Below are 24,854 nucleotides of genomic sequence, written 5' to 3' on the forward strand. Positions count from 1 at the left end.
CCCTGCCGCGCAGCCAGACGCCCCCCCCCCCAACCCGGCGCCGACCGGGCGGCCCCTTCCGTGGCCGGGGCTGGGGTCCGGCGCCCAGCACCGCGCCCCCGCGGGTAGCCCTCTGCCGCCGCGCCCGGCTCCCGGGGTGGGGGTGGGGGGGCAGAGGGGGTGGGGCGGTGGACACGAGGCACGTGGCTCGGGGTCCGGGCGGAGCGCCCCCCCACCCCCCACCCCCCCCGCCCAGTCCCCCGGTGTCGGCCCGTCCCCGCGGTGGCCGCGGCCGCGGGGCCGCGGGAGGGAGGGCGGGGCGGCGCGGGCGGCGCGGGCGGCGGCGGCGGGGAGGGGTCGCGCGGGGGCGGGCCGCGGGCCGGGCGGGGGTCGGCGGGCTTCCGGGCGGCGGCGGCGGCGGGCGCGGCGCGATGTGCGAGCGGGCGGCGCGCCTGTGCAGGGCCGGCGCGCACAGGCTGCTCCGGGAGCCGCCGCCGCAGGGCCGGGCGCTGGGCGGGCTGCTGCGCTGGGTGGGCGCCAGGATGGGCGAGCCCCGGGCGCCGCTGGCCCCCGACGCCCCCGACGCCCCCGCCGCGGACCCCGGCCCCGGCCCGGGGCCCGGCTCGCCGCGCGGGGGCACCGCCGTCATCCTGGACGTGAGTACGCGCCGGCCGGGACCCCGAGCCCCCTCCTCCCACCAGGGGCGCTCCCGACGCCGCCTTCCTCCGTCCCCGCCGGGACCCGCCGCGAGGCCCCCTCTTCCCACGGCGGGGGCCCCCCCCCTCCCCGGGGCGCTTTCCCCTCGGCGGCCGGGAGCAGGACCCGCCCCCGGCCCCTCTGCGTCCCAGAGCGCGACCCCAGCCCCTGCAAGTCCCGGCGGGTCTCCATCCCGGTCTAGTCTTGTCGCTGGACCAGGATGATCCCCTTCCACCCGCTCCCTCCCTCCTCTTCGGGGGATCCCCACCTTCTCCGAGCCCTGGAGCCCTTTGCCGGCCGCCGCCCCCCTGCTTTTACGCTGGCCGAGCCCTAACCCTTTCCCCAGCCCTGCCCCTCCGCCTTTACCCCCATCCGCTGTCGGATGCCAGCACCTGCCGCCTCCGGGCCCCTCCTCCTTTCCATCCTGGATCATCGCCTGAATCGCTACTTTTCTGAGACCACCACCCCCCCCCCCACACTCTTCCAACCCCTAACTCTGGTTTCCCTTTTCTCGTTCTGGCGGTAGACCCTGAGACCTTGTGTTCTCTTCCCCAAAGCCCCTTTCCACCCCAGCCACCACCTCTTTGAAAGTGAAGCCCCCTCCCCACCCCTGTCTTCCCCTCTCCTTCCAGTACAGCTAGGACTACCCCCATCTGCTCTGAGCCTGGACACCTCTGGGATCCCGGCCCCGACGACCCCCGCCTCCACTCGGAGCCCCCTCCATCCTCCATACCCTCTACTCGAGCCCCCCTTCCCCCTGGGACCCAAGCCACCCACCTCTGGGAAGCCCACCTCCTCCTGCCACCCACTCCCGAGGAGTGGGAGGGAGATTTCACTGCTGGTGGGGGGAGGCTCCCCGGGGGAGGCGGAGGGGGGCTCTGTCCTGGGCACCACCCCCACCCGGTAACAGCGGAGCCTAGGATGTGCATGTCCCGAGGAGGGTCCTGTGCGGGCTGGGTTTCTGGGAGAGTTGTGTCTGTGTGTTTGATGGTTGGCTGGGAGCGTAGATTTCCTCTCCCCTCCCGAACCTCCTGTCTCCTGGAACCCACGGTTGGCTCCAGGCAGAGAGGGCTGGGCGGGGAAGGGCGAGCTGTGCCGTGGGTGCTTGTGGCTGCCTCGCCCCCAGACACACACACACACACACACACACACACACACACAGACGCACGCACGCATGCACAAATGGATCCTCTCCCTCAGGACCCCCAGCCTAGCTCTCAGGGCGAAAGCTCTGGGCCTGCCCTTGTAGGGAAGCCCTGTCCACACCCCTCCTGCTTCTAACAGTACGGCTTAGTGAGCTCCGGTGCCCTCTTCAAGCTGGCGTGTGCGGGTCCCCGAGACCCCATTTCTTCATCTAGGAAATGGGGTGATGAGCGGACTCCCAGAACCACATCACGTGGTCTGCACCATTCACTTGCCTGAGGCATGGGGAGGGGGGCACCTGAGGGTGGGACCCTGGCCTCGGGGAACTTTGCAGTCAGGGGCACGGGTGTGGAGTGCCCACGATGGGGCTTTGGGGGAGGGCCCCGGTGCTCTGATAATTGTCCCCCTTCTGCCCCAGCCACATTTGCTCCCGCTCAGTACCCCAGACTAGGGTTTCAGCTGAGGGAAGGGGGTGATGTTTGAGAAGCCCTTCCTGAACTGCTGCCTCAGTCTGTCACCATGTGTGGTGCTAGGAGGGATGGGGGGGGGGGGACATCTGTCCTTGGCCTGAGGGCTTGGGCCCAAGGTAGCATGGCCAGAGGGGGTGGGGCCTCCCCCTCCCCCTTCTTATCAGTGTGGCTCATCCGCTCCCAAAAATACCACAGGGTGGGGGGGGGGGGTTATGGGGTCTCGGCTCATGTTTGGGGGGCGGGGGTTGGGCTGTCCCCCCGCCACCCCCTCCCACGGCAGCCAGAGACTTGCACCTGCAGTGCACCTGGTTTTCTGAGCTCTTGGTGGCCTGCTTCCGCCCACTCCCCCCCACCCCGAGAAATAATCCAGTCCTGCCCCTGGGGGGTCCAGTCGCCAGGCCCCCCTCCAGGTCCCCTTAGCAGACGCCTCTGTTCAGACTTAAGCCACCCCGCTGGAGGAAACCGGAGCTCCCCGAGGGGTGCAATGGTGCGAGGCGTGTGGCCGCGTCCACGGGACACGGCTTCTGAGCGTGTGACCGAGCGTGGCACGGTGGGAAAGCCGCGTGGACCAGTGGCTCCGGAGGCACACCCGTGAGCCCGCGGCTGGGTGTGAGCGTGCGTGTGTCCACGTGTGCGTGCGCGTGTCTGTCAGTGCGGTCGTGGGTGGGCTGGCGGCACAGAAGGCGAGTGGGCGCTGCTTCCTCCCCGGCGGCAGGGAGGACTCCGCCTGAAACATCCCTCCCGCCCTGGATCCCAGCCGGGGTCTCCTCCCGGGAGGAGGGGGATCTCGAGATGAGTCAGAGGCCGCTGGAGGGCGCCCGCCCCTCTGGGCCCCTCACTGACGCCACCTCTCTTCCCTGCAGATTTTCCGACGTGCGGACAAAAACGGTGAGTTCCCCTCCCGGGCTGTCCCCTGAAGGAGGCCCCGGCTCTTCCCGTCCCGGCGCCTCAGTGGGAGGGCCGAGGGGTGGGGGCGTAGACGGCCTTGAACCTGCCGGTGACAAGTACAGGCCTTGGAGGTCAGAACACCACAGGCCGGTGCTGCCTTGTGCCTCAGTTTCCCTATCTGCGTCTGGGGGGGCATTCCCGTAGTTCCCGCGCGGTAGGGATGCCGCGGGGGTTCGGCGTGTGGCCGTCTCGGATGCTAAGACGTCTGTCGTGCGGGACGTGCTGGTGAACCATCATCGCGCTCACGCAGCTGGGCTGGGCCAGAGCGGCCCGGGGTGGGGGGTGCCCAGGGACCACCCTTCACGGAAGCCCCCAGCCTCACTCTCGGGCCTGGTGCCTCTTTCCTCACCGCGACCTCACACACTCACGGCTGCCGCTCCTGTCCTGACGATCCTGGAGTGGCCCAGAGAGGTTAAGTGACTTGCCCAGGGCCGCCCAGCTGCACGAAGGCAGTCAAGGTTGTGCTGCAGACCCCCGAACTTTTCCCCACGCCACGCCCCCTCCCCAGCCATGTGAGTGGCCCGTCGTGACCAGCAGAGAGAAGTCAGACTTCTCCTGACTTCTCGGAGAGGCTCCCGCCTCCCAACCTCGCAAGGCCCGTCTGAGCCTCACAGCTGCAGCACAAGTCAGTACCACTTCCTGTAAATACCGCTGTCCTCATCGCTGGGCCCCGGGCGACTCTCCCTGGACTGTCACCAAGGCACGGTGTCTCCGCAGGCCTCGGTCTTGCCCATCTCTAAAGTGGGGTGAGAACGCTTAACTCGCCTACTGCCTTGGCTGTGGAGCGAGGAGATGTGGCAACAGAATCCACGAGAGAATCAAGCAGGGCTCACTCACGGTTTGTTTTGTTCGCTGGGAAAATTGATCAACTGTCAGGGCCCCTGCCGGGGGGCAGGGTGGGGGACAGGGGCCCCGGTGCCTGTCCCCAGGGCCCTCAGGCCCCAGCGCCTCCTGCATGGGCTGGAGTTGAAGGCGGCAGCTCTCACCCGGGTCCCCCGAACCCCTCCCTCCCTGGCCCCGGCGGTTACTGCTGACCCGCCCCCCCCCATGGTGTTGGGGGTGCGACGTGAGGCCTCGGGGGCTGGGGTGCACAGCCAGGGGTCTCCATCCCTTGTCCCCCTCCTCGGGCATGACAGCGGCGCCTCCCAGGCCGACTGGGACACAGGACTCTCCACAGCAGCTCCACGTGGAGCAGGGCGGAGGGAGGGGGCTGTGGGGGGGCTTCAGTGACCCGAGAAGGGGTCGTGGCAGCTCTTTTCAAGCAGCCTCAGAGGCTACAGAGCAGGTCAAGGGGCTTGATCCCTGACACGGGCGTCTCTCTGGCAACCTCAGAGTGCAGTGGCCTGGGCCACGTGGCCATTGTCATGTGCTGGCCAGGACCCCGTGGCACGTCGTGAGCCCTTGACAGGCAGGACTCGGGGCTTGTCCCTGGCGTGGGCCCGATGCTCGCACGCAGTAGGTCCCCAGCAGACGTTTGCGGGCTTACGGGTAACGGGTCTGCCGGCGCGGGGGGCGCGGGTGCACGACCCTGGGGCACAGCGCTGTGGGTCTGGCTGTGCGTCTCCCCGCAGGTGTCCGTGGGTCCGGACGGCCGTGTCTCCGTAACTGCCGCTCGACACACTGAGTGCGCGTGGCCCTGTGTGTGTGGGTGTATGTGTGTGGCACACGTGGGCGGGTGGCTCACCGGCCGCCCTCAGACACAGGTGGGTTTTCCTCCTCGTCACTTGTTGCCTTGTCAGAGGCCGAGTTTCCACCCCAGGGACTGCTCTGGGGTCCCCTGACTTCGCTCCATGGGCCCCAGAGGGGCCGAGCCCATTCTCCTCCAGGGGCTCCGGGTCTTCCTGGCCACCACCGAGTGGCCCTGGGGGGATTGTCCCCAGGGTTAATGCGGGAGTGTGATGTCGGTTCCAGGGACGCTTCTGGGGAAGAGTCCCTTCTGTGTCACAGGGACTCCTGGGTTCGAGTCCCGGCTCGGCCACTTGGCAGCTCTGTGAGCTCAGGCCAGTCAGCTGGGGCCTCGGTTTCCCCATCTGTAAGTGGGCGTGATGACACCAGTCCCCTCTCAGAGGGCCTTGGTGGAGCCCACACGGGACCCGGGGACACCTGCCGTGGGAGACCCTGAGCCCAGCACCGCCCGTGGCCGCGGACGCCGTGGTTTGCCCACAGGTGTGGGGTTCCCACCTGTGCCTTCCATCCGGGGAGCTGCCAGGGGCCATGGGGCTCCCATTAGGCACCTCACTGGGGCCTCACTGTGCTCCTGCTGGGGTAAGAAGCACCCGCCCCCATTTTACAGACGGCAAAAGCGAGGCCCAGACCGAGCAGGGGCGGGACCGTAGACCCCTGGCTGGGGAGCAGCCTGGGCAGTTCTGACCCCATCCAGCCTGGCTTGAGGACACGTCTGGCCGGGAGTGAGTGCGGCTAGAACCACACACGCAGCGGCTTCACGCAGTCCCTGCCCCGGGCGTCCGCTGCAGAAGATGCCGGGGGGGGCAGGCGGGGTATGGTCCCCTCCCCTAAGTCCCTGGGGTCCCAGGGCCGAGCGCTCTGGGCCGGCCCGTGCTGACGGCTCCCGGGACGGTGGCTTCTGCGCTGAGATAGAGACCCGTCGAGGCTCCCGAGGGGAGGCCGAGGGTCAGGGGCCTGGGGCCTTGGAAGGGCGGCGCGGGGCGTCCAGCAGACGGCCGGGCGCCAGGGTGCGTCTGTCCCCAGGGACATGGCCGCTAGCAGCCTGCGGCCGTTTGAAAGGTCCCCGTGACAGAGGCTGAGCTCGTGCTCATTAGCCAAGACGCCCGCACACGGCCGCCCGCTCGGGGGTCCTTGCTGAGAGTGGGGGGGCCGGGGCTGTGCCTCTGATCGCACAGAAGCCCGGGCAGGTGTTTCTCCCCTCATTAGCCGCTCTGGGTTCATCCGGGCTGTGGCAGGACATTGAAGGGAAATGTCAGCCAGGAAGGCCGTGCTCGGGAGGCCCGGTGGGCGTCTCTTGCCTGCCCTCCACAGGGCACCCCGGATGCAGGTGCCCGGGCAGGACAGGCAGGAGGAGACGGGGGCAGGGAGATCCCCCCCCCACACCCCCACCCCGACTCTGTGCCCCTGGCCACCACGACCGGTCAGTCAGCACGCGTCCACAGGGTGCAGACTCGCCCTCGGCTCCCCGTGATCTTGTGGTTCGTGAGTTCAAGCCCCAGGTCAGACTGCGCTCATAGCTGGGAGCCTGGAGCCTGCTTTGGATTCCGTCTCCCTGGCTCTCTGCCCCTCCCCCGCTCACACTCTGCGTCTCTCTCTCTCTCTCTCTCTCTCTCTCAAACTTGTTTTTTTTTAAAGGTAAAATCTTTAAAAAGGGGCACCTGGGTGGCTCTGTCGGTTAAGCGTCTCTTGATTTCGGCTCAAGTCATGGTTTCTCAGTCATGAGGTCAAGCCCCGTGTCGGGCTCAGTGTGCAACGCGGACCCTGGGTGGGCTTCTCTGTCTCCCTTTCTCCCTGCCCTTCCCCTGCTCAGCCGCCCCCCCCCGCCCCTCAAATAGATAACTTAAAAAAAAAAAAAAACAACTCTTAAAAAATACGATACAAGAGAATCCTTCTGCTCTGGGCCCAGCTGGGCCTGCCGCGTATGGTCGGGCCCCTTCCGGATGGAAGGGAGGACCTCAGATCCAGCCTGCCTTCCGCGCCCGGCCCAGTCCTGATACGGGGCCACACCTGCCTCTCCCTCCCATCCAAGGAGGGCCATCCCTTTCTAACCCACGCAGACGTACCCTCGAGGGCTTCCAGGGGCTTTGATTGCAGCCTGGCTGGAAGTAATGGAAAGCGGTCTGCGTGGAGGGACTGGGGGCTGCCCTCTCCCTCACTTCCAACTGCCCGCCGCAGACGCGGCTCCTTTAAGGAGCGTGAGCTCCCTGAGGAAGGGGTCGTGGCTGCAGGGGGCAGAGGTCAGCTCGCAGCAGGTGTGCCCAAGTGCAAGTTGCTGAGGGTGGGAGCTCGGTCAGCCTCTCCCAGAGTCGCTGGCTGCTTGGAGCCCCTCAGTGACCCGTGGGGCCCCTCCCATCTCAGGACCACAGAGGCTGGCCTCCCGCCAGGCCCGCCCCCTCCTTGCCTTGCGGTTTGGTGTCTTCGTGGTGGCAGGGTGGCAAGTCCCTCCCTGCTGGCAGCTGTGAAGGTGTGGGCCCGGGGTCTGCCCTGCGGACGGGGCAGAGAGGAAAGAGGGTGTCCCCTCCCCTGAGCCAGGACCTGGGTGCTGGGGCTGGAGATGATGCAGATATGGGGCGGGGGGGTCGTCTGGGCATTTGGGAGCAAGAGAGAAGGGTCCTCAGACGGCCCGGCTTTGCCGTGGTGCTGCCTTCAATGGTACCCACCGCAGGTGCTCGGGCGAATCAGGGGAGAGATGAGCCGGCAGGGAGCAGGGGCTGTGTGTGTGTGTTGACCGTGGCCGTCGTGAGCCTGAGCCAGCTGGCTACTGCTTGTAGTCGCTGTGGGTTCGGGGATTAGCTGCAAGAGGGTGTTGATGTGTCGGCTTGGGAATTAGCTGGAGAAGGCGGGGATTTTCTGTGTGCTGGAGGGTGCTGGTCACTTCGGGCAGTCCCAGGGCAGGCACAGAGGATCTGGCTGGGGTGCGGTGGCCGGGGGACTGTCGGGACCTGGGATGTCTTATCTCTTAGACACCGGCTGCCCTCTCTCCTCCTTCCCTCCCTCGCAGACGATGGGAAGCTGTCCCTGGAGGAGTTCCAGCTTTTCTTCGCAGATGGCGTCCTCGATGACAAGGATCTGGAGGCTCTCTTCCACACCATCGACTCTGACAACACTAAGTGAGCGAGGTCCCGCTTGTCAGGGCAGGGGCGTCCGGCGGGTGTGGGGCGGGGCGGGGGGGGGGGGAGCTTCTTCCTCGGCAGCTAGTGAGCGGTCTCCGTTTCCCACCCCCCTGGAGGAGCAGGACCCCTGAAACACCCCCACGCTGGCTGATCCAAACCTCGGATCTGTCTGGCCACCACCCCCCCTCCCCCACCGCCGGCTGGGGTGACCTGGGGGCGTGGGCAGGACGCTGTTGTGCCGGCAAAGTTGTCTTCTGAGCACACGTGGCTACGGAAGAAGAGACCCTACGTCTTGTAGCACAGACGCGGGGTAACGAAAAGGGAAGGGTGGCAGTGACGTCACCCTTCTGCGAACTCAAGCCCTGGTGTGACCCCGGCGCCAGGGTCAACTCTATCACCTTGGTCCTCACCGGTCCTATCTTCGACCGGACCGACCAGATACGCATCCTGGCTCTCCCTTCTACCCGGCTTCTAGCTCGGTGTCGGAGGCAACCCGTCATAACCCCCCGAGGTTGCGTCTCAGAGCTAACCGGAAACTCTGGCCTCACCCACCCCGAAGTCAAGTGCCAAGCGTATGCTCCACTCACGCTTGCCCGACCTGGCAGCCTCCCTCGTGGCCTGGGATTCCCCAGGCAGGATGAGCCCCGGCCCCCTTCTCCCCCCACTACCCGGTCACCTTCCTCGGGCCCCGCTCAGGCGATGGGGACCCGAGTTCCGGGGGCGGGGGGTGCTGCGTGAAGCAGATTTGATGAGTTGGGGTCCCCTGAGACAGACGGGCCTAGTGTGGACAAGGAGCTGCTACCGAGCCTGTTTGCAAGGGACCCAGCACAGTAGCCACCTGGACCGGAGGCCGGGGCTGAGTGTCCTGGGAGGCACAGGCTGGGGACCAGGTGGCCAGGAGTCCTTGTCCAAGGAAGGCCGCGTCAAAGAAACAGCTTTCTGCTGTAGACCCAGTGAAGGGCTTTGTTTCTGGAGACAGATGGAGGCCTCTGTGATCCCCAGGGAGCTTTGAAAGGGCCAGGGCGAGTGGAGGCATCGGTCAGAGAGTTTAGCCATGACCTTCTAGAAGGTCAGAACTCTAAAGACTTCTAGGATGAGTCTCTCCAGCATTCCCTGGGGTGTGACCTATAAACATTTCCTCCTTGGGATGCTAAGTAGGCTTTCTGCCCAAAACAGTTCACGTGGATCAGAAAGAGTGGTAAGATCCTAGTTTAAGCCCAACCGAAACAGGCTTCCTCTCTGCGGGACTCATCAGAACATTTAACGTGTGGTGGGAATTCAAGGAGCTTCCCAAGACAGGGCTGGCAAAGCCTCTGAACCCAGGTTTATGGGGCCCCAGGACCCTTCTCCCAGAAAGCATCTTGGGCACCTGGGGTTCCCCGAGCTCTCTACCCCAGGGAGCCCCTCCTCTCTCAGTGAGGGAGCTGGCGCCCAGACAGGGCAAGGCTCCCAGAACTGCACAGACGCTCGGGTCCCTTGGCATCCGCCCCCCGCACACCCTGCCGTCACATCTCTGCTCTGAGGCTGCTATGTGCACCTTCACCAGCCTGGGTGGCGTTTGGGTGCTTAGCGGCCTCCGAGGAGGGGTCCAGTCCTCTCCACGCCTTAGGAATGGGGCTGCGGGACCCCAGGGCTGGGGTGGCCACGAGGACGGCTGTCCCAGGACCCAGCAGGCAGGGATGCCGGGGGGCGGCGTGTCACACGAGTTTTGTTGACAGCCTGTCAGAGTCCTGGGCCCTCCACCTTCTGTCCCTTCCCCTCCCTTTGCCCAGCCCCTGACTTAGCCCCATTCTTGGTCCTATGCGCTCGGGACGCGGTCGGGATGGGTCGGTCGGCGCAGCAGGGGAGAGGAAATGAGTGGTAGTGGGGTTAGAGGTCACGCAGAGGTGGATCCCCGCTCTGTCCTTCCGGGTGGGGGGCAGGGCATCCTTTACCTGCTGCGCCTCACCTGTGAACTTGGCTCAGGTGCCGGCACGTAGGATGGTCCAGAGAGGAGGCACGGCAGGTGTTTGACGAGCTCCGGGCCTTGCGTGCTGGTGGGGCGAGGTGGGGGGGGGCGGGGAGGGCGGCTGGGACGGGACAGGTCTGACCTGAGTCTCCCTCGTTCTCTCTGCAGCCACGTGGACACCAAGGAGCTGTGCGGTAGGTGCCCGATCTGCAGGGACCAGGACTGGGGTCGGGGGACGGACCCGGGAGTCCCGGGGGCGCAGGTGGGATGCACGGGAAGGCCGGAGGGCTGGGGTAGACTCCTCCTCCTGTGACCTCTGACCTTTGCTTTCCCCTCCCTCAGATTACTTTGTGGACCACATGGGGGATTATGAGGACGTCCTGGCCTCCTTGGAGACCTTGAATCACTCTGTTCTGAAGGCCATGGGCTACACCAAGAAGGTGGGTAGGCGTGGGTGGCCCTGGGGCTCCAAGGTCTGAGTGCTGGTTAGGGTTCTTACGGGGCATCCTCACGCCAGGGTGCCTGGATTTGGGGCGACAGGGGTTGGGTCCGGGGTGGGCTTTCCTTGGGGCTCCCGCAGGGAGCCGGGTTCAACTGTGAAGTGAATGCACTGGGTCGGTGAACGGCCCTGGCCAGCGGCAGGTTGGCGCGTGAGGCCCTGTCCCGGAATTGGGCACGGCCCGGGCCTGCCGTCACGGAGAGGGAGCGGCAGCCGCCCCGAGCCCGCCAGGGTCCTCGGACAGGTGTGGACCCTAACCGTATTCTCACCCTCTTCCCGGGTTACGAGGCAGGAAGGGGAGCGAAAGGGGCGCGTTCGTGCGTCTGCACCCGATCGAGGTTTCAGGCCGTGTCCGGTGTGCGAACCCTGTCCGGGCAGCAGGACCGTGAGGAGCGGCGGGAGCAGGCCGGGTGCGGGGACCCCTGCGTGGCCTGGGGAGAGGTCTCCCGTGTGGCTCCAGCGGCTCAGCCCCCAGTCCTGTCAGCCCCTTGTTAGCATGTGCCCTAGAGGAGGACAGAAGGCAGGGAGCCGGGGTGGGGGCCGGATGTCGTGCCTTCTCTGTTGAAGCGCACGTGGGCGGAAGCAGCCGGTCCCCCAGCCTCCGAGTCCACACCCCACTGGGCTGGTGGCTGCTGGAGGGGCAGGGGGGCCGTGTCCCTTCGCTGCGTCCGGAGAAGAGGCGCTAAGTTGGCTGAGGACCCGCGATGGCCGGGATTCAACGCTCAGGTTAATCCTCGCTGCTGCCCTGTGTGTGGCCACTGTCACCCTGTCGCCGCCCCCATTTCAGAGCTCTGGAAACAGGCTCGGAAGGGTGATCCCTGCAGGGTCCATAGCTAGATGGCCACAGCTGCTGGCCGGAAGGAGAAGGGAGTGGAGTCAGGGACCCGGCAGGAAGTGCAGACTCCGGGCCAGGCCGGGGGTGACTGGAGGCTCGGTCAGCCGGGAGGGGAGCCTCGCACGCTGAGCAAGGCACGTGGGGAGGTGGGGGGTGAGGGGTGGGGGAGGGAGTAAGACACACACGGCAGGGACACGTAGACCTGGCTGAAGGACCCCGTGCCAGTCGCTGCCCCCCGGCGGGCCTCAGTTTCTCCAGCATTCACCTTAGAGTCCCTTACGGGGATCGAATGAAATAAGGTCTCTCAGGTGCTTAGCTCAGGGCCTGGCACAGAACAGAGGTGACTGTTTTCTCATTAGGCTCCTGCTGTATGCCCGGGCGGACGTAAGACCGATTCCGTGTGTGTGTTTCAGACGGTACTCGGTGCGTCAGATGTATTAGCGTCTTCGGGTTTTTCAGGGGGTACCCTGCCGTGTGTTAGGGCGTCCCTGTCTTCCTGCAGGTCTCAGAATTGCTGGGCCTGATCGTGTGCCTCCACTCAACCCACGTTTCCATTCCTGTGGTCGTGTCCTGCCGTCCCGGACTGTGGTTGGACGCTCTGAATGTGTCAGGTGGGCGGTGGGTGGCCAGGGAGCGTGGAAGGGACCCCAGGCTCTGGAATCCCTGCGCGGACAAGGGTGTCGGCCGGACGGGCTGCAGGACCCTCACCGCCCGGCCCCACGGGGCGCCCGGAGATGGAGCCCCCTTCCCAGCAGTGCCGTCTCGCGACGACACGAACGCGCGTGGTTACTTCCTGCTCTTTGGCCGTGAACTGTTCAGAGGTGACACCGAACGCCCCACCCAGGAGAGGATTTTCCTATCTCCCCGTTCACCTCGGACCGGTTTCGGACCCCCTGCGCTCGGAAAGCCCGCGCACGTGATGGTGTGTTTTTAGCGGCCGAGTTGATGGTTTTGGCAGCCGGGATGGGCAGTTCTTTCGCTCGCGTTTTTTTCCGAACTGCTTTCCGGCGGTAGAAACACAGCTCAGCTCCTCGGTTACTTCAAACGCTTCGTCACCGACCTGGGTTGGCCCGTTTGCTTTTGTTGCTGCGCAGTCCTGGCGTGAGCTGCAAACCAGTGCGCTGACTCATTTCTGCTGTGCGGCCCCCCGACCTCTCTGTGTCCCCCCCGACGCCGTTCTGAAGTCCTGTTCCCGGTGCTACATCAGCTATCTTTGTTTTGCCCCTGATTTTCGAGCGCGTGTCTCCAGTATTTCTCCCCTAATTACAATATTAATACCAGTTCTTTTTTTAGAATCCTTCTCAGCCTGTTTGGAAAAAAGCAAAAAATTATCTCTGCCTTCCCTTCGTTAAATCTTGTCTTAGGAGGTGGTAGTGAAGTTTTTAAATTGCCTTTGTGATTACGTGATTTTTCTGAAACGATTGATGGGGTGGATTCTATTTTTAGAGTCTTTTCTGTGGAACAATCCTTCACTTCCTGTGATCAACCTGTGATAGAACTGGAGTGTCGCCGTGTTCGTCCACACCGCTCTGCAGCCCTCCCGCTAGCCAAGCGATTTCTCTCTCTCTCTCTCTCTCTATCTCTCAGAAATTGAGGCCTTTTGAATATTTGCTGGGTGTCAATCCACTTCTCTATCGCAGAGTCATTTTTCCGTTCAGAGACCGAAAGAATTTATCCACGAGGCTGGGGTCGAGGTATAAACGGGGGGAGAAGAGTCTCTTAGTAGTTTTTTTCCAAGGTCAACCCTAGCTTCAGTGAAATGTCACTTTCTGTGCCCCTGTTAGCTAGTTTTCCCGAAACCTATCACGGCCGTGTTCGGTTTTGTGATCAGTTATGCGTCGTATGTTGTCGATGATTTTTTTCAAAAATCTCAAACCTTATTTGACACAGAACGGGCACTGCATGTTCAATAAAGTTCATTTACTTTGAGGGAGAGGGACAGAGTGCAAGCGGGGGAGGGGCAGAGAGAGAGGGAGACACAGCATCCGAAGCAGGATCCAGGCTCCGAGCAAGCGTTCAGCACAGAGCCCGACGCGGGGCTCGAACTCATGAACCGTGAGATCATGACCTGAGCCGAAATCCAGAGTTGGACACTCAACCAGCTGAGCCACCCAGGTGCCCCAAGTTGTTTTTTTAATGATCTCTCGGACGCTTGAGAAAATGACCTGGATCTTTTCAGGGCATGAAATGGGAAAATAACTTGGCTTTTCTTTGTTAGGACGTATACGCGCCTAAAAGATACACTATAAAAAGGTGAAATGCTGTCTCTCGTACAAGTAGAGATATTTCATTTTTTCAGCACCAACATTTTAATTTGTATTACGGATGTTAATGACAACACCAGCCACTGTAAATTTTTGTTTCAAAATTGAGAAAAGTCAGTTGAGACTTTTTTTTTCTCTGCAGGTGGGAATTTTTGTCAATAATTTTTTAATCCCAGAAATAGAGTTCATATCACTTACTTATATCTGTTTGGATTGGGGGTACGATTTTCACACAAAATCCTTATATCATTTTCCATATTGCCACTATTTATTTAAAAAGCTATTCACGATGGGGGTGCCTGAGTGGCTCAGTCAGTTAAGGGTCGGAGTTTGGCTCAGGTCATGATCTCGCGTTTCGTGAGTGTGAACCCCGCATCAGGGTCTGTGCTGATGGCTCAGAACCTGGAGCCTGCTTCAGGTTCTGTCTCTCCCCCTTTCTCTCTGCCCCTCCCCTGTTCACAATCTCTCTCTCAAAAACAAACGTTAAAAAAAATTTTTTTTAAGGTACTCATGATCTAATTTATGATCTTATTATGACTGAATAACGAAAGTAAAGAATTATGTGGTCTTAGTTTTCTATTCTCAATATACAGAACTTGAATATTCTAATTTTTTAAGTTTTAATTTTTTTAATTTAAAAAAATTGTTTAATATTTCATTTTGAGAGAGAGCAAGCACACAAGGAGTGGGGAAGGGGCAGCGCAAGAGAGGGAGACGGAGGATCCAAAGCAGGCTCCATGCTGTCAGCACAGAGCCCCACACGGGGCTCAAACCCACAGGCCATGACATCATGACCTGAGCCGAACTCCAGCGCTTAACCGACTGAGCCACCTGGGTGCCCCAGTTTTTTTTAGCTTTAAGTAGACTCCACGCCCAGTGTGGGACTTGAACTCATGACCCTGAGATCATGAGTCACATGCTTTACCAGTTGAGCCAGCCACGAGCTCCACCCCCCCCCCCCCGGTTTTTTTTTTTTTAAGGCAACATGAATATTTTAAAAAACTCCTTAATTAATGTGAGAACCAGGAGGATGTTACAGCTAGCTCAAAGGAAAATTCCAAGGCCACGCACCATGGATAGAGGCAACTAGGAGCTCTGAGCGAATCTGTGAATCGGTGCAGAACCGGGCACTGTCCACAGTGACGGCGACAGTCAGTTGCATTCCGCCAGACAAAATTCCTGTGCGTCGCTGTGGATGAGAGTTATTTTTCAGCATCGTCTCTCTTGTACATTCTGTGGAGTTTTAAAAGGAGCCCTCAAACAAGAGAAGATTTAGTTAATCCACAGGGCCTATTGATAGGAAACCCAGTAATCTTTCTTGCCTTTTTAAAGACTTTCACACTAGGGAGGCTGGATGGCTCAGTCAGGTGAGCCTCCAACTTCAGCTCAGATCTCGATCTTATGGTTTGTGGGTTCGAGCCCCGCGTCGGCCTCTGAGCTGTCGGTGTAGAGCCTGAGCCTGCTTGGGATTCTTGCCCTCTCCGCTCTGTCCCTTCCCCACTCGTGCTTGCTCTCTCTCTCTCTCTCTCTCTCTCTCTCTAGTAATTAAACTTATGGGGCACCTGGGTGGTTCAGCGGCTAAGCATCCAAATTGGCCTGGGTCATTATCTTGCCATTCCCGAGTTCAAGCCCCGCATAGGGCTCTGTGCTGACCCCTCGGAGCCTGGAGCCTGTTTCAGATTCTGTGTCTTCCTTTCTTTCTCTCTGCCCCTCCCCTGCTCACACCCTTTCTCTCTCAAAAATAAATAAACATTAAAAAATAAAAAATTTTTAAATAAACTTAAAAATAAAGACTTTCATATTTGCCTTGTGTCTCTCTCCCTCTCTCTCTCTCTGCCCCTCCCCTGTTCACTCTCTCTCTCTCAAAAATAAACATGAAAAAGTTTGTTTAAATTAAAAGAAAAAAAGACTTTACGTTTACCTAACAATGCTCTTTTTTTTAATGTTTTATTTATTTTTGAGAGAGAGCGTGTGAGCAGGGGAGGGGCAGAGAGAGAGAGAGAATCCCAAGCAGGCTCCGCACTCCAGAGAGCCTTATGTGGGGCTCAAATTCACAGACCAAGAGATCATGACCTGAGTCAAAGTCGGATGCTCAAACAACTGAGCCACCCAGGCGCCCCTAACAATTGTGTTTGCATCCTTATTTATCGTCCAATTTATCTCCCCTATGGGACAATGATGAGCTAATTTGTCACACCAAATTATTTACTCTCTGTATTTTTAATGGTTTTCCTTACTAGATTTTTAGCCATGTTGTTTGATGCATATAGACCTTTATTTTTTTTTTATCATATAAATGGTACATAGTCAACTTGTAAAATTTAGAAAATAAAGAAGAGTATAAGGAAAAAGTTCCAACCATTTGTAACTCCCACCGTTTCTTACCACTGTTAGTTAACATGTTATTACCTCGGAACCTTTTTTCCCATGTGTATTTCTTTAATATATTTAATATTGTCTTGTGTACAAGACTTATTTTTTGTACTTTTTCCACCTAATATCTTAGCATTTTTCCTATGTGATTAAAACTGTCCAGAAGCATCTTTTTTTTTTAAATATTCTTAAATTTACTTTTCCTCTGTTTTGGGGCATATTAGATGATTACCAGGTTCTTGCTAATATGAATATATACTGTAACCTCGGGACATGAGCCTTTGTGCTCATTTTGTATGATTTCTTAGGGATGGATTATCGTAAATGGAAGGACTGAGTCAAAGAATAGGAGCCGTGCAATGTGGGGAAATAGATTCTATTTACATAAATGGGTGGGAAACAAACTTAGAGCAGAAAGCGGCCACCACTGGGTGAAAGCACCGGAGGTTAGCTAGCGCGATATTGTACCGGGATCACGAGTAACTTGTTCCATCACCTGCAGGAAATTACTTTCCATCTGACGCCAATGTACCTTGATCACAAACACCGCTTGTCCCCCCCCCACCCCACCCAAGACCCTTTGCTTCTTAATCACACAAGTTAATGATTACTGTCCGATTGTTTTCTCCATGGTCACCACGTGGGTAAGATCTTGAGCACTCAAATACGGAGACGAAATTCCTGTTCGGGGCTCTTGTCTCCTCCCAGACTTTAGCCTCTCTCGTATTCATTTCTGCGTCCGCTCTCTTGCTGGACAAGAAAGAACTCCAGACCCCTCGTCTGCGACAGTGCAAGGCTCTGGAGAGAAAGCACAATTGCTTTATAAAGTGGCTGTGTCCGGGGCACCTGGGTGGCTCAGTTGGTTAAGCGTCTGACTTCGGCTCAGGTCGTGATCTCACGGCTCATGGGTTCGAGCCCCTCGTCGGGCTCTGTGCTGACGGCTCGGAGCCCGGAGCCTGCTTCGGATTCTGTGTCTCCCTCTCTCTCTGCCCCTTCCCCCACTCATGCTCGCTCGCTCTCTCTCTCTCTCTCTCTCTCTAAAATAAACATTGAAAAAAAATTTTTTTAAAGTGGCTGTGTCCATGTGAATCCCCATTGCCATGTTTATAGCAGTATCCTCTCCGATCGCATGATGGTGTGGTGACATCCTGCCCTTGCTGTGCAGAATGCCTCTTGCCGTTGTTTCGTGACCCTTCTCACCTTGTGCAATACCGTGTTCTCTAAATCCTATCTTCTTGTGCAACTTCTTCATTTGACCAAATCTGGTGACAGGATTTTTGCCCAGACTTTTCTTTGGAAATCTCTCAGTGCTGTTTTGGTTTTGAGGGGCCTCCGTTTGGGTCTCATTTCATCAAATCTGGGACTGTATCTTTACGTGAGGGAATTTAGGCCGCGTTTCTTTATTGTTGTAATCGGTCTGTTCCAACTGCTATCGTAATCTCCCACGATTCCCGTTTTGTGTGCTTCCCTTGTCCGTTTGATCTGTGACCTTTCGATGGTCCGCTTTGTTTAGAGCATCGATTGTGGTCTCAGGGGTAGACGCTGTAGTTTTCATTTCGTGGACAACCACTAAAACAGGCGCTGTGAATTTTTTGCTAGAGAGAGCGCAAGCAGCGGAGGGGCGGAGAGAGAGGGACAGAGGATCCAAAGCATGCTCTGCTCTGACAGCACAGAGCCTGACGTGGGGCTTGAACTCACAAACTGCGAAATCGTGACCTGAGCCAAAGTCGGACACTTAACTGACTGAGGCACCCAGGCACCCCTTTTCTTTCTTCAGTGTTTATTTTTGCGCACGCGCACGAGAGAGTGAGCGAGCATGCACAAGCCGGGGAGGGACAAAGAAAGGGGGACAGAGGATCCGAAGCAGGCTCCACGCTGACAGCAGAGAGCCTGACGCGGGGCTCAAACTCATGAATTGTGAGATCACGACCTGAGCCAAAGCCGGATGACCCTCAGCCAACTGAGCCACCCAGGCACCCCTGGCACCGTGCACATTCCTTATTGTGTTTTTATCCCTAGCTAATCGGAAACATCGACTCCCTTTTGAGGAGTTCAAGGCGTTTTTTGAGATTTTCAGATATTTTTTTTCCATACTTCTCCCGTCTTTATTGACATAACCCAGTGTGACTGCAATTAAACTATCGCCGATGAACGTTTTCATCTCCTGACCCTGCAACCTTACATTTAACCGGCTCTATCACTGACCCTTCCTTCCATGACTTCCCTATTCAAGACTGTTTTCTTTGACTCAGCCCTAGATATGTGTGTGTTTGTGGGGGGGAGACTCCTAGGCAGTTTTTTGCCAGAAAGGTGCTCATGTGGTAACACGTCAGAAATTGGCAGATTTCCGAATATCACCCTATACCCCGAAGATGAGTCGTGTGTCTACACGACACGCGATTCCCAGTTCTGATCCTTTCCTTCTGGAATCGGTGGAGTTGCTCTGTTGGCTGAGGGAGGAATTTAAACTTTTCTTTTTTTATTTGGAGAGAGTGTGTGCGCGCACGCGTGTGTATGCATGCACATGAATGGGGGAGGGGCAGAGAGACGGTGGGGGCGGGTGGAGAGAGAAGCCCAAGCAGGTTCTATCTACACTCAGTGCGGAGCCCCACACGGGGCCTGATCTCACGACCCCGAGATCGTGACCTGAGCCGAAATCAAGAGTCGGATGCTCAACCAACCGAGGCAGCCAGGCGCCCTTGCATTTTTATTCCTTTGAAAGTCACGTGTCTTTTTGGAATTCAGCTAACGGGTTACGCTCACGGATCACTAGCTGCACTCTCAGTCACTTGATCCGAGTGCTTTTAACACACTTAACTTCAGCCCATTTTTCTGCTTGATGGCTTCTAGCAGGCTTTCTCTTTGCGTTTCAGTTTCTTACCACATTGCATCTTCTCGTTCGTTTTGGCCATTCATTTGTCCAGGGCCCGTTGATCACCGGATTGAGTGTGGTTTCAACTATTTGCTAGGGAGGATAATCAATAATCGAAACGCATTAGGCGAGCAGAACCTTACGTACTCTCTGGCACCGTTGCGTGGTCGGGACCCGTCTCCGGTGTTGGCGCAGGATGGCCACCTCCACGCCTCCCCCGTGTGTGCCTCTCCTCCCCGTGCTCCCCTCCCCTGCCTCTGTTTCCCTCTCTGTCTCCAGCCGTGTTTCCCTTGTGCCCTCGTTGCTAATTAATTCCCAGTCAGAGTGATGGATGGTTTAATTTGCTTTCCTTGAGAGCCCTGTTTTTCCTTGCCTTGCCTGGGACCGGGCGGAATTCCAAAGCGCCGGGCGGTTGGCTCGGGAGGGTGGGGTCTCGGCCGAGGAGGCGGGAGAGTCGCACAGGGTTTCAGGGACCAGCGTCCCCAACACAGTGCTATTTTGATCCTTACCATCCTTGAGTGACCTGGCTCAGCCAGAACCTCAGTTGTGCCGTAAAGGCTTCTCAGCCGGATCCGGAAGCCTTGGGGAAGGTCTTTGCCGCAGACTCTTGACAAAAGGGGAGAGCCGCACCACCGCGAAGTCTGTGGAGACCCTCTTCCTTCTTTTTCCCTCGAGTTGAGTTCTTCTCCTCGTGGCCTCCGAATCTTCGTCTCTGGGTGCCCCCCAGGCTCCCTGCTGACCCGAGGGGAGGGGAGGACCCGGGAGGAGGCTTCTGAGACTGAGTCTCGGGCTTTTTCGTGGGAGGAGCCAGTTGGACCTCTCCAGCTGGTCGCTTTTGAGTCTTCCTTCATTTCTCTGCGTAGCATCCTGCAGGCCCACGAGGCCAAGGAAGCCTCCCGGGAGGAAGGGGGGGGTAGGGTCCCTGACTCTTCTCTCCACATACTTCACCCCTGTCAACAAGAACACCACCACCAACGACCACCCTTAGCACGACCTCCCCCTCCCCATCATCGTCTTCCCCATCTCTCCCAGTATCAGCATCGCTGCCGTCACCTTCCTCCTCCCCCTCCTCCCCCTCCTCCCCCTCCTCCCCCTCCTCCCCCTCCTCCCCCTCCTCCCCCTCCTCCCCCTCCTCCCCCTCCTCCCCTCCACGATCGTCGGTATTAACATCATCTGTATCCCAGCAGCTGCCGCTCGTTGAGTATTTGCTATGTTACAGGGCCTGTGCCAGGCATTTTATACGCATTCTGTCATCCAGTCCTCCATGGGACCTTGTAGGATAGATACTAAAGGGACTCCAACCGTGGTCGTAGAGGGCAGGAACAAGTACACGGGGAAGCCAGGGCTCGAACCTCCATCTCTGAATCCATAGCCCCTTCCCCGATGCTCCAGGTTGGAGGCGCTGGGGTCCCCGTTTCCTCCTGTGAGACAGAGACACCAGCCCCAGGTGCCCCCCGCCCCGTCCCGCTCTGTGCCGGACCCCACACCCAAGTTCCCTCCCTGACCCCTTTGCCCCGTGTGCCCCTTTCTTTCTTTCCCTCCACAGGTGTACGAGGGCGGGAGCAACGTGGACCAGTTTGTGACCCGCTTTCTCCTGAAGGAGACGGCCAATCAGGTCCAGTCGCTGCTGAGCTCCGTGGAGAGTGCGGTGGAGGCCATTGAAGAACAGACCAGCCAGATCCGGTGCGTCACTGGGACCTCGCAGGGTCACGTGGGCATGTGTCTCACACGCACACGCGGACACCTGCTGCTTGGTCGTGCGCCTGGGGACTGAGTGACCTTGGGCCGGGCGCCGCGCTTGTCTGTCAAGTGGGGACGATCCCGTGCCTGTGTCTTCAGTGCCCGTGAGGACTGAACGAGACCGCGTGCGCGTAGAAGAATGCCAGGTGTGCGTGGGGTGCGTGCGTCCGGAGTGCCGGGGAGAAGGCCCCGAGGTCCCAACTCAGGCAGAGCGCCGTGTCGGGGAGGGAAAGCCTGGTGTCCAGAGAGGAGGAGTCCTTCCTGCCAGCCGGCAATGCCAGGCCCTGGGCTCACCAGCCCTCACGTTTGCCGTCCCAAGTTCAGACCAAGTCTCCTTCGCCCTTTCTTTCCAGAGCAGCCGATGCGTCTGGTGCAGAGGGGCCGTAAAGAAATCCGGGTAGACAAGGAAAACAGCCAGATGTCTACACTGCTGGGCCTCGGATGGCTGTGCCCGGCCGTGCATTCACAGCCAGAGGCTCGGCCCGGCCAGGATATGGGTTGCTGTCCAGTGCGGGGGTGGGGGGTTGAGCATGTGAATGTCGGCCGGCGGGGGCTGGTCCCAACCGGATACGGTCGCGAAGGCTGCTCGGTGACACTGTTCCCAAAAGTTGTTTATTCTGAGCCCCTGTGGGCAGATCACCTGGGAAAGGTAAAATGCAGATCCCGGGCCCCGGGCCGCGCCTGCCGGATTGGAATTCCTGGGCGCTGAGCCCGGAACTCTGCGTCCGCCATTCTGAGCGTCCCCGGTGGTGACGGCCACAGCTCTGGAAGCTGACACTTCGCTTTCCTTCATTTTGGGGGTCACTCTCTCGGTGAAAAACGTGGTGTTTTCTCCTGCTGTAGATTAGGCTGCCGCCCAATGGTAGCTGATTTCCTGCCCAGCGCCACCTCCGTGGCGCGTTGGCGGTTACACCTGCCCGCCCCTGTGCTGGGACCTTCCTGTGGGACTTTGGTGGGGGGAGGGGTCAGTTCACAAAGGGGAGACACCTCCCGACACACGCTCCGACCTCAAACTGCCCCAAATCTCAGCTCTTTAGGCTCCGGGCTGCAAAGTCCCCTTAGGCCACCCCGTCCAGGCGCCAGCCACTGGTTCAAAGCCCCGCTGCCCCTGGGGGACTCCCGCCGCAGTTTGCCGCTGGTTTGTGGAGCCTCAAAGACTCCGTGGCCTCCCCCGTCCCCCAGAAGTCTGGGGTGGCCCCCCCCCCGGCCAGAGGAGAGGCAGGCACCAAGGTGCAGAAGGGGGGCTGGGCACAGGGCACGTTTGCTGTGTGTGTCTGGGTGTATCTGGATGTCTGCGGTGAGTTTTCCAGCATCTCTGGGCACGCGGGTGTCCGGGAATTCACCGAGCGTCGATTGAGCCCCTACTGTCGTGCCAGGCACGTGCTGGGTGAGCCGCGTGTGCCTGGCAGGGCGTGCCAGGGCCGTGCACCTGTGTGCACCCCGGTGTGCCTGGGGGCAGCGGACGGGGGACGGGGGACGGGGCCTGGCCCCTCTCTCTAGGGCCCAGCTGAGGTCAGGATCATGGATGTTTCTGTCCTGTTCCATGGTCTCTCTGGACCGTGTCTCAGGGCTCCCTTTTGCAGAGAGGCGGGCTGTTTCGCGGGCACAGACCCGGGCTCCCCACCGCACAGGGAGGGGGAGGGGGTGCTGCGAGTTAGGCAGTGGGGTGGGGGCCTGGCTCAAATTCACCCCGGCCCCGGAACTGACGCTCCCGGGGACGGGGCTGGGCCGTGTGGTCCTAGAATGCGGTGAAGCTCGATCCTGACTGCGCTGCCAGCTGCTGGGTGGTCTTGGTGAAGTCACCTGCCTTCGGGCTTCAACGACTCAGCCGCGACACAGAGGCCATTACGCCTGCCTGGCAGGAATAGGGCCAGACCGGGTCAAGTGCACTGTGTTTGGGCTCATGGCCGCTGCCTCACATTTGCCAAAGCTGCTGAGAGCGGACGGGGCCCTGCGGCCTCCCTCACAGCGTGTGTTTCCTCTGCTCACACTGCAGACAGAACCACAGCAAACCCAGCCACGGCGCAGCAGAGACCTGGTGTGCTGGCCCCCCTCCCCCCCAGGCCCCCAACCACAAGCTGGGGGCCATGGAACAAGGGAAGAGTCTTCCGCCTGGTGAGAGAGTGTGGCGGCCTGGGGTGGGGAGCACGGGGTGGGTGGGTGGGAATTCTGATAGTGGCCCGGATGCAGCCTGGGCCTCCAAGCGGGACTGGGACAGCGTGGGGGAGGGGGCTGCCCTCCCCTCCCCCCATGAGCATCTCTGATCCTTTCTCCTAGTCACCTCGGACCCCAAGGAGGAGGGGCTCGAGGCCCAGATCAGCCGCTTGGCAGAGCTGATAGGGCGGCTGGAGAACAAGGTAAGCCCGCGGAGCCACGTCCCCCTCCGCTGCCCCCAGCAGGTGCAGGGTCGTCTGGAGTCCGGGCAGGAGCCTGGGAGCCTGGCCACCAGGACTAGGGGGAAGATGTCCCTCGTACCTGTCCAGGAGAGGTGCCCCGGGCAAGGGGCAGCCAGGAGGGGCGTCTCAAGGAACACAGAGTCAGCAGGGGCGTGTGCGGGGAGGGGACAGGGTTCCCTGCGCCTCTGCTCTCAGGCCGGCCTGGGGATGCCAGGAGGCAGCAGGGTGGTGGGTGAGGGCCGGGGCGTCCCGGCGGCGTCCCAGGAGAGCTTAGAGTCCTCTGGAATGAGGAGGCTCTCATAGGTCTCTCAAACACGAGTCCTGTCTTCAGAGGGTGTTTCACGACTCGGCGGGTCCCCGCGGGATGACCGCATTTGTCTCCCGGGGCCGCTGTGACCACGTAGCACAGGCGGGGCTCAAACCGGGGCCGTTTCTTCCATCACGTCAGAGCCCAGAAGTCCGAGCTCAGGCTGGGGGTAGGGCTGCCTTCTCCTGGGCATGAGGACAGTCACTTCCTCCCTGTGTCCTCACGCATCCTCCCTCAGTGCGCGGCTCTGTCCTCAACTCCAAGGACACCGTCAAGGTCACGTTGGATTAGGGCCCACCCATGTGGCCTCATCTTAATTAGCTCTTCAAAGGCCTTATTTCCAGGCAGAGTCATATTCCTAGGTGCTGGGGGGGAGGAGGGGAGATGAGCCTGGAATTTAGGATTTGGAAGAGGATACAGTTCAGCCCAAACAATGATCATGTGTGGGAAGAAAGAGAACAGGTTGCCTTAAGGTTTACCAAAGGGCTCAGGTATCAGATTGCGCATACTTAAATCCTGGTTATACCACTTAGCAGCTTTGTGACCTTGGGCCAGTGACTTGCCCTCTCTGAGCCTCAGATTCCTGCTCTAACCGCAGAGAAAATGTTCAGACTAGAGCTCGTCATGGGGTGGTTGTAAGGATTAAAGAAAATGTCTTTTTTTTTTTTTTAATATTTTATTTTTGAGAGAGAGAGAGAGAGAGAGTGGGGGAGGGGCAGAGAGGGAGACATAGCGCCTGAAGCAGCCTCCAGGCTCTGCACTGTCAGCACCGAGCGCAACCTGGGGCTCGAACCCCTGAACCGGGGGATCACGACCTGACCCGAAGTCGGACGTTTAACCGACTGAGCCACCCAGGCCTCCCAAGAAAATGAAGCCTTAATGGCTTAGCCCGGAGCCTGCTCCGTCGTGAGCATTACAATGTTAGCAGTTGTTAGGCGTTGTCACCCATATTCTGACGCCAAACCTGTGCACACGCACGGGACCAGCACCCCTACATCAACCAAGACGGCGGGCATCTCCGAACCGTACGGTTGAGCGAGTTTACATTTCTCCCGCTTTTCTGATTTTTTTTTGACATCTTTTGCGCAAGGGCAAAAAAGCAGTTTGATGGGCTTGGGGTTTCTCAGGGCTTCATGGGGGCGGGGTGGGGGGCTCCCCCCACGCAGAGGGGGGCTGAGGCCAGACTTGGAGACGGGGGGAGGTGGGCTGAGGCCGAGGTGGGATCCCCCCTCCCGTGAAGCCAGCAGCTGAGTGGGAGCGGTGGGAAAGGCTCCGTGGGACCCCGAGGCCGGGTTGTCATAACAACTCCCAGCGCCTCCAGAGGGAGGTTCTTTGAAGCTTATTTTTAGCCTCCGGTCGTCTTAACAACCAGCTGGCTGGAGACCGAGGAGCACCTGGGTGTCCTGGAGACGGGGCGGGGCCCCGCTTGCTGGCCTCTGATTGGTCCGGGCCGCCCGCGGGGGCCAATCCGGGGCCGGCAGGGGGCTCCGCCCTCTTCGTGCCAACCTGGGCCTGGCGCTGCCTGGGTGGGGCTGATGTGATGGGGTGCCGGGCGCTGGCCCGAGTTGCAGAAGAATCACGGTTT

At 59.7% G+C, this 24,854-nt stretch overlaps 1 protein-coding gene across 2 annotated transcripts in view; it reads left to right on the forward strand.

Moving 5' to 3' along the window:
- The first annotated feature begins 410 nt into the window (after nt 1-410).
- Nucleotides 411-24,854, forward strand: part of NECAB2 (N-terminal EF-hand calcium binding protein 2) — a 28,685-nt gene continuing 4,241 nt past the window's right edge. For both annotated transcript variants that reach the window (XM_043599773.1, XM_043599772.1), the window contains exons 1-8: nt 411-635; nt 3,152-3,176; nt 7,924-8,032; nt 10,152-10,177; nt 10,326-10,423; nt 20,373-20,509; nt 22,563-22,681; nt 22,844-22,923. In XM_043599773.1, the coding sequence (XP_043455708.1) occupies nt 411-635; nt 3,152-3,176; nt 7,924-8,032; nt 10,152-10,177; nt 10,326-10,423; nt 20,373-20,509; nt 22,563-22,681; nt 22,844-22,923 (819 nt within the window). The remainder of the gene's footprint in view (nt 636-3,151; nt 3,177-7,923; nt 8,033-10,151; nt 10,178-10,325; nt 10,424-20,372; nt 20,510-22,562; nt 22,682-22,843; nt 22,924-24,854) is intronic.

This window comes from Prionailurus bengalensis, chromosome E2 (genome assembly GCF_016509475.1).
Source record: "Prionailurus bengalensis isolate Pbe53 chromosome E2, Fcat_Pben_1.1_paternal_pri, whole genome shotgun sequence".
Lineage (NCBI taxonomy): Eukaryota > Metazoa > Chordata > Mammalia > Carnivora > Felidae > Prionailurus > Prionailurus bengalensis.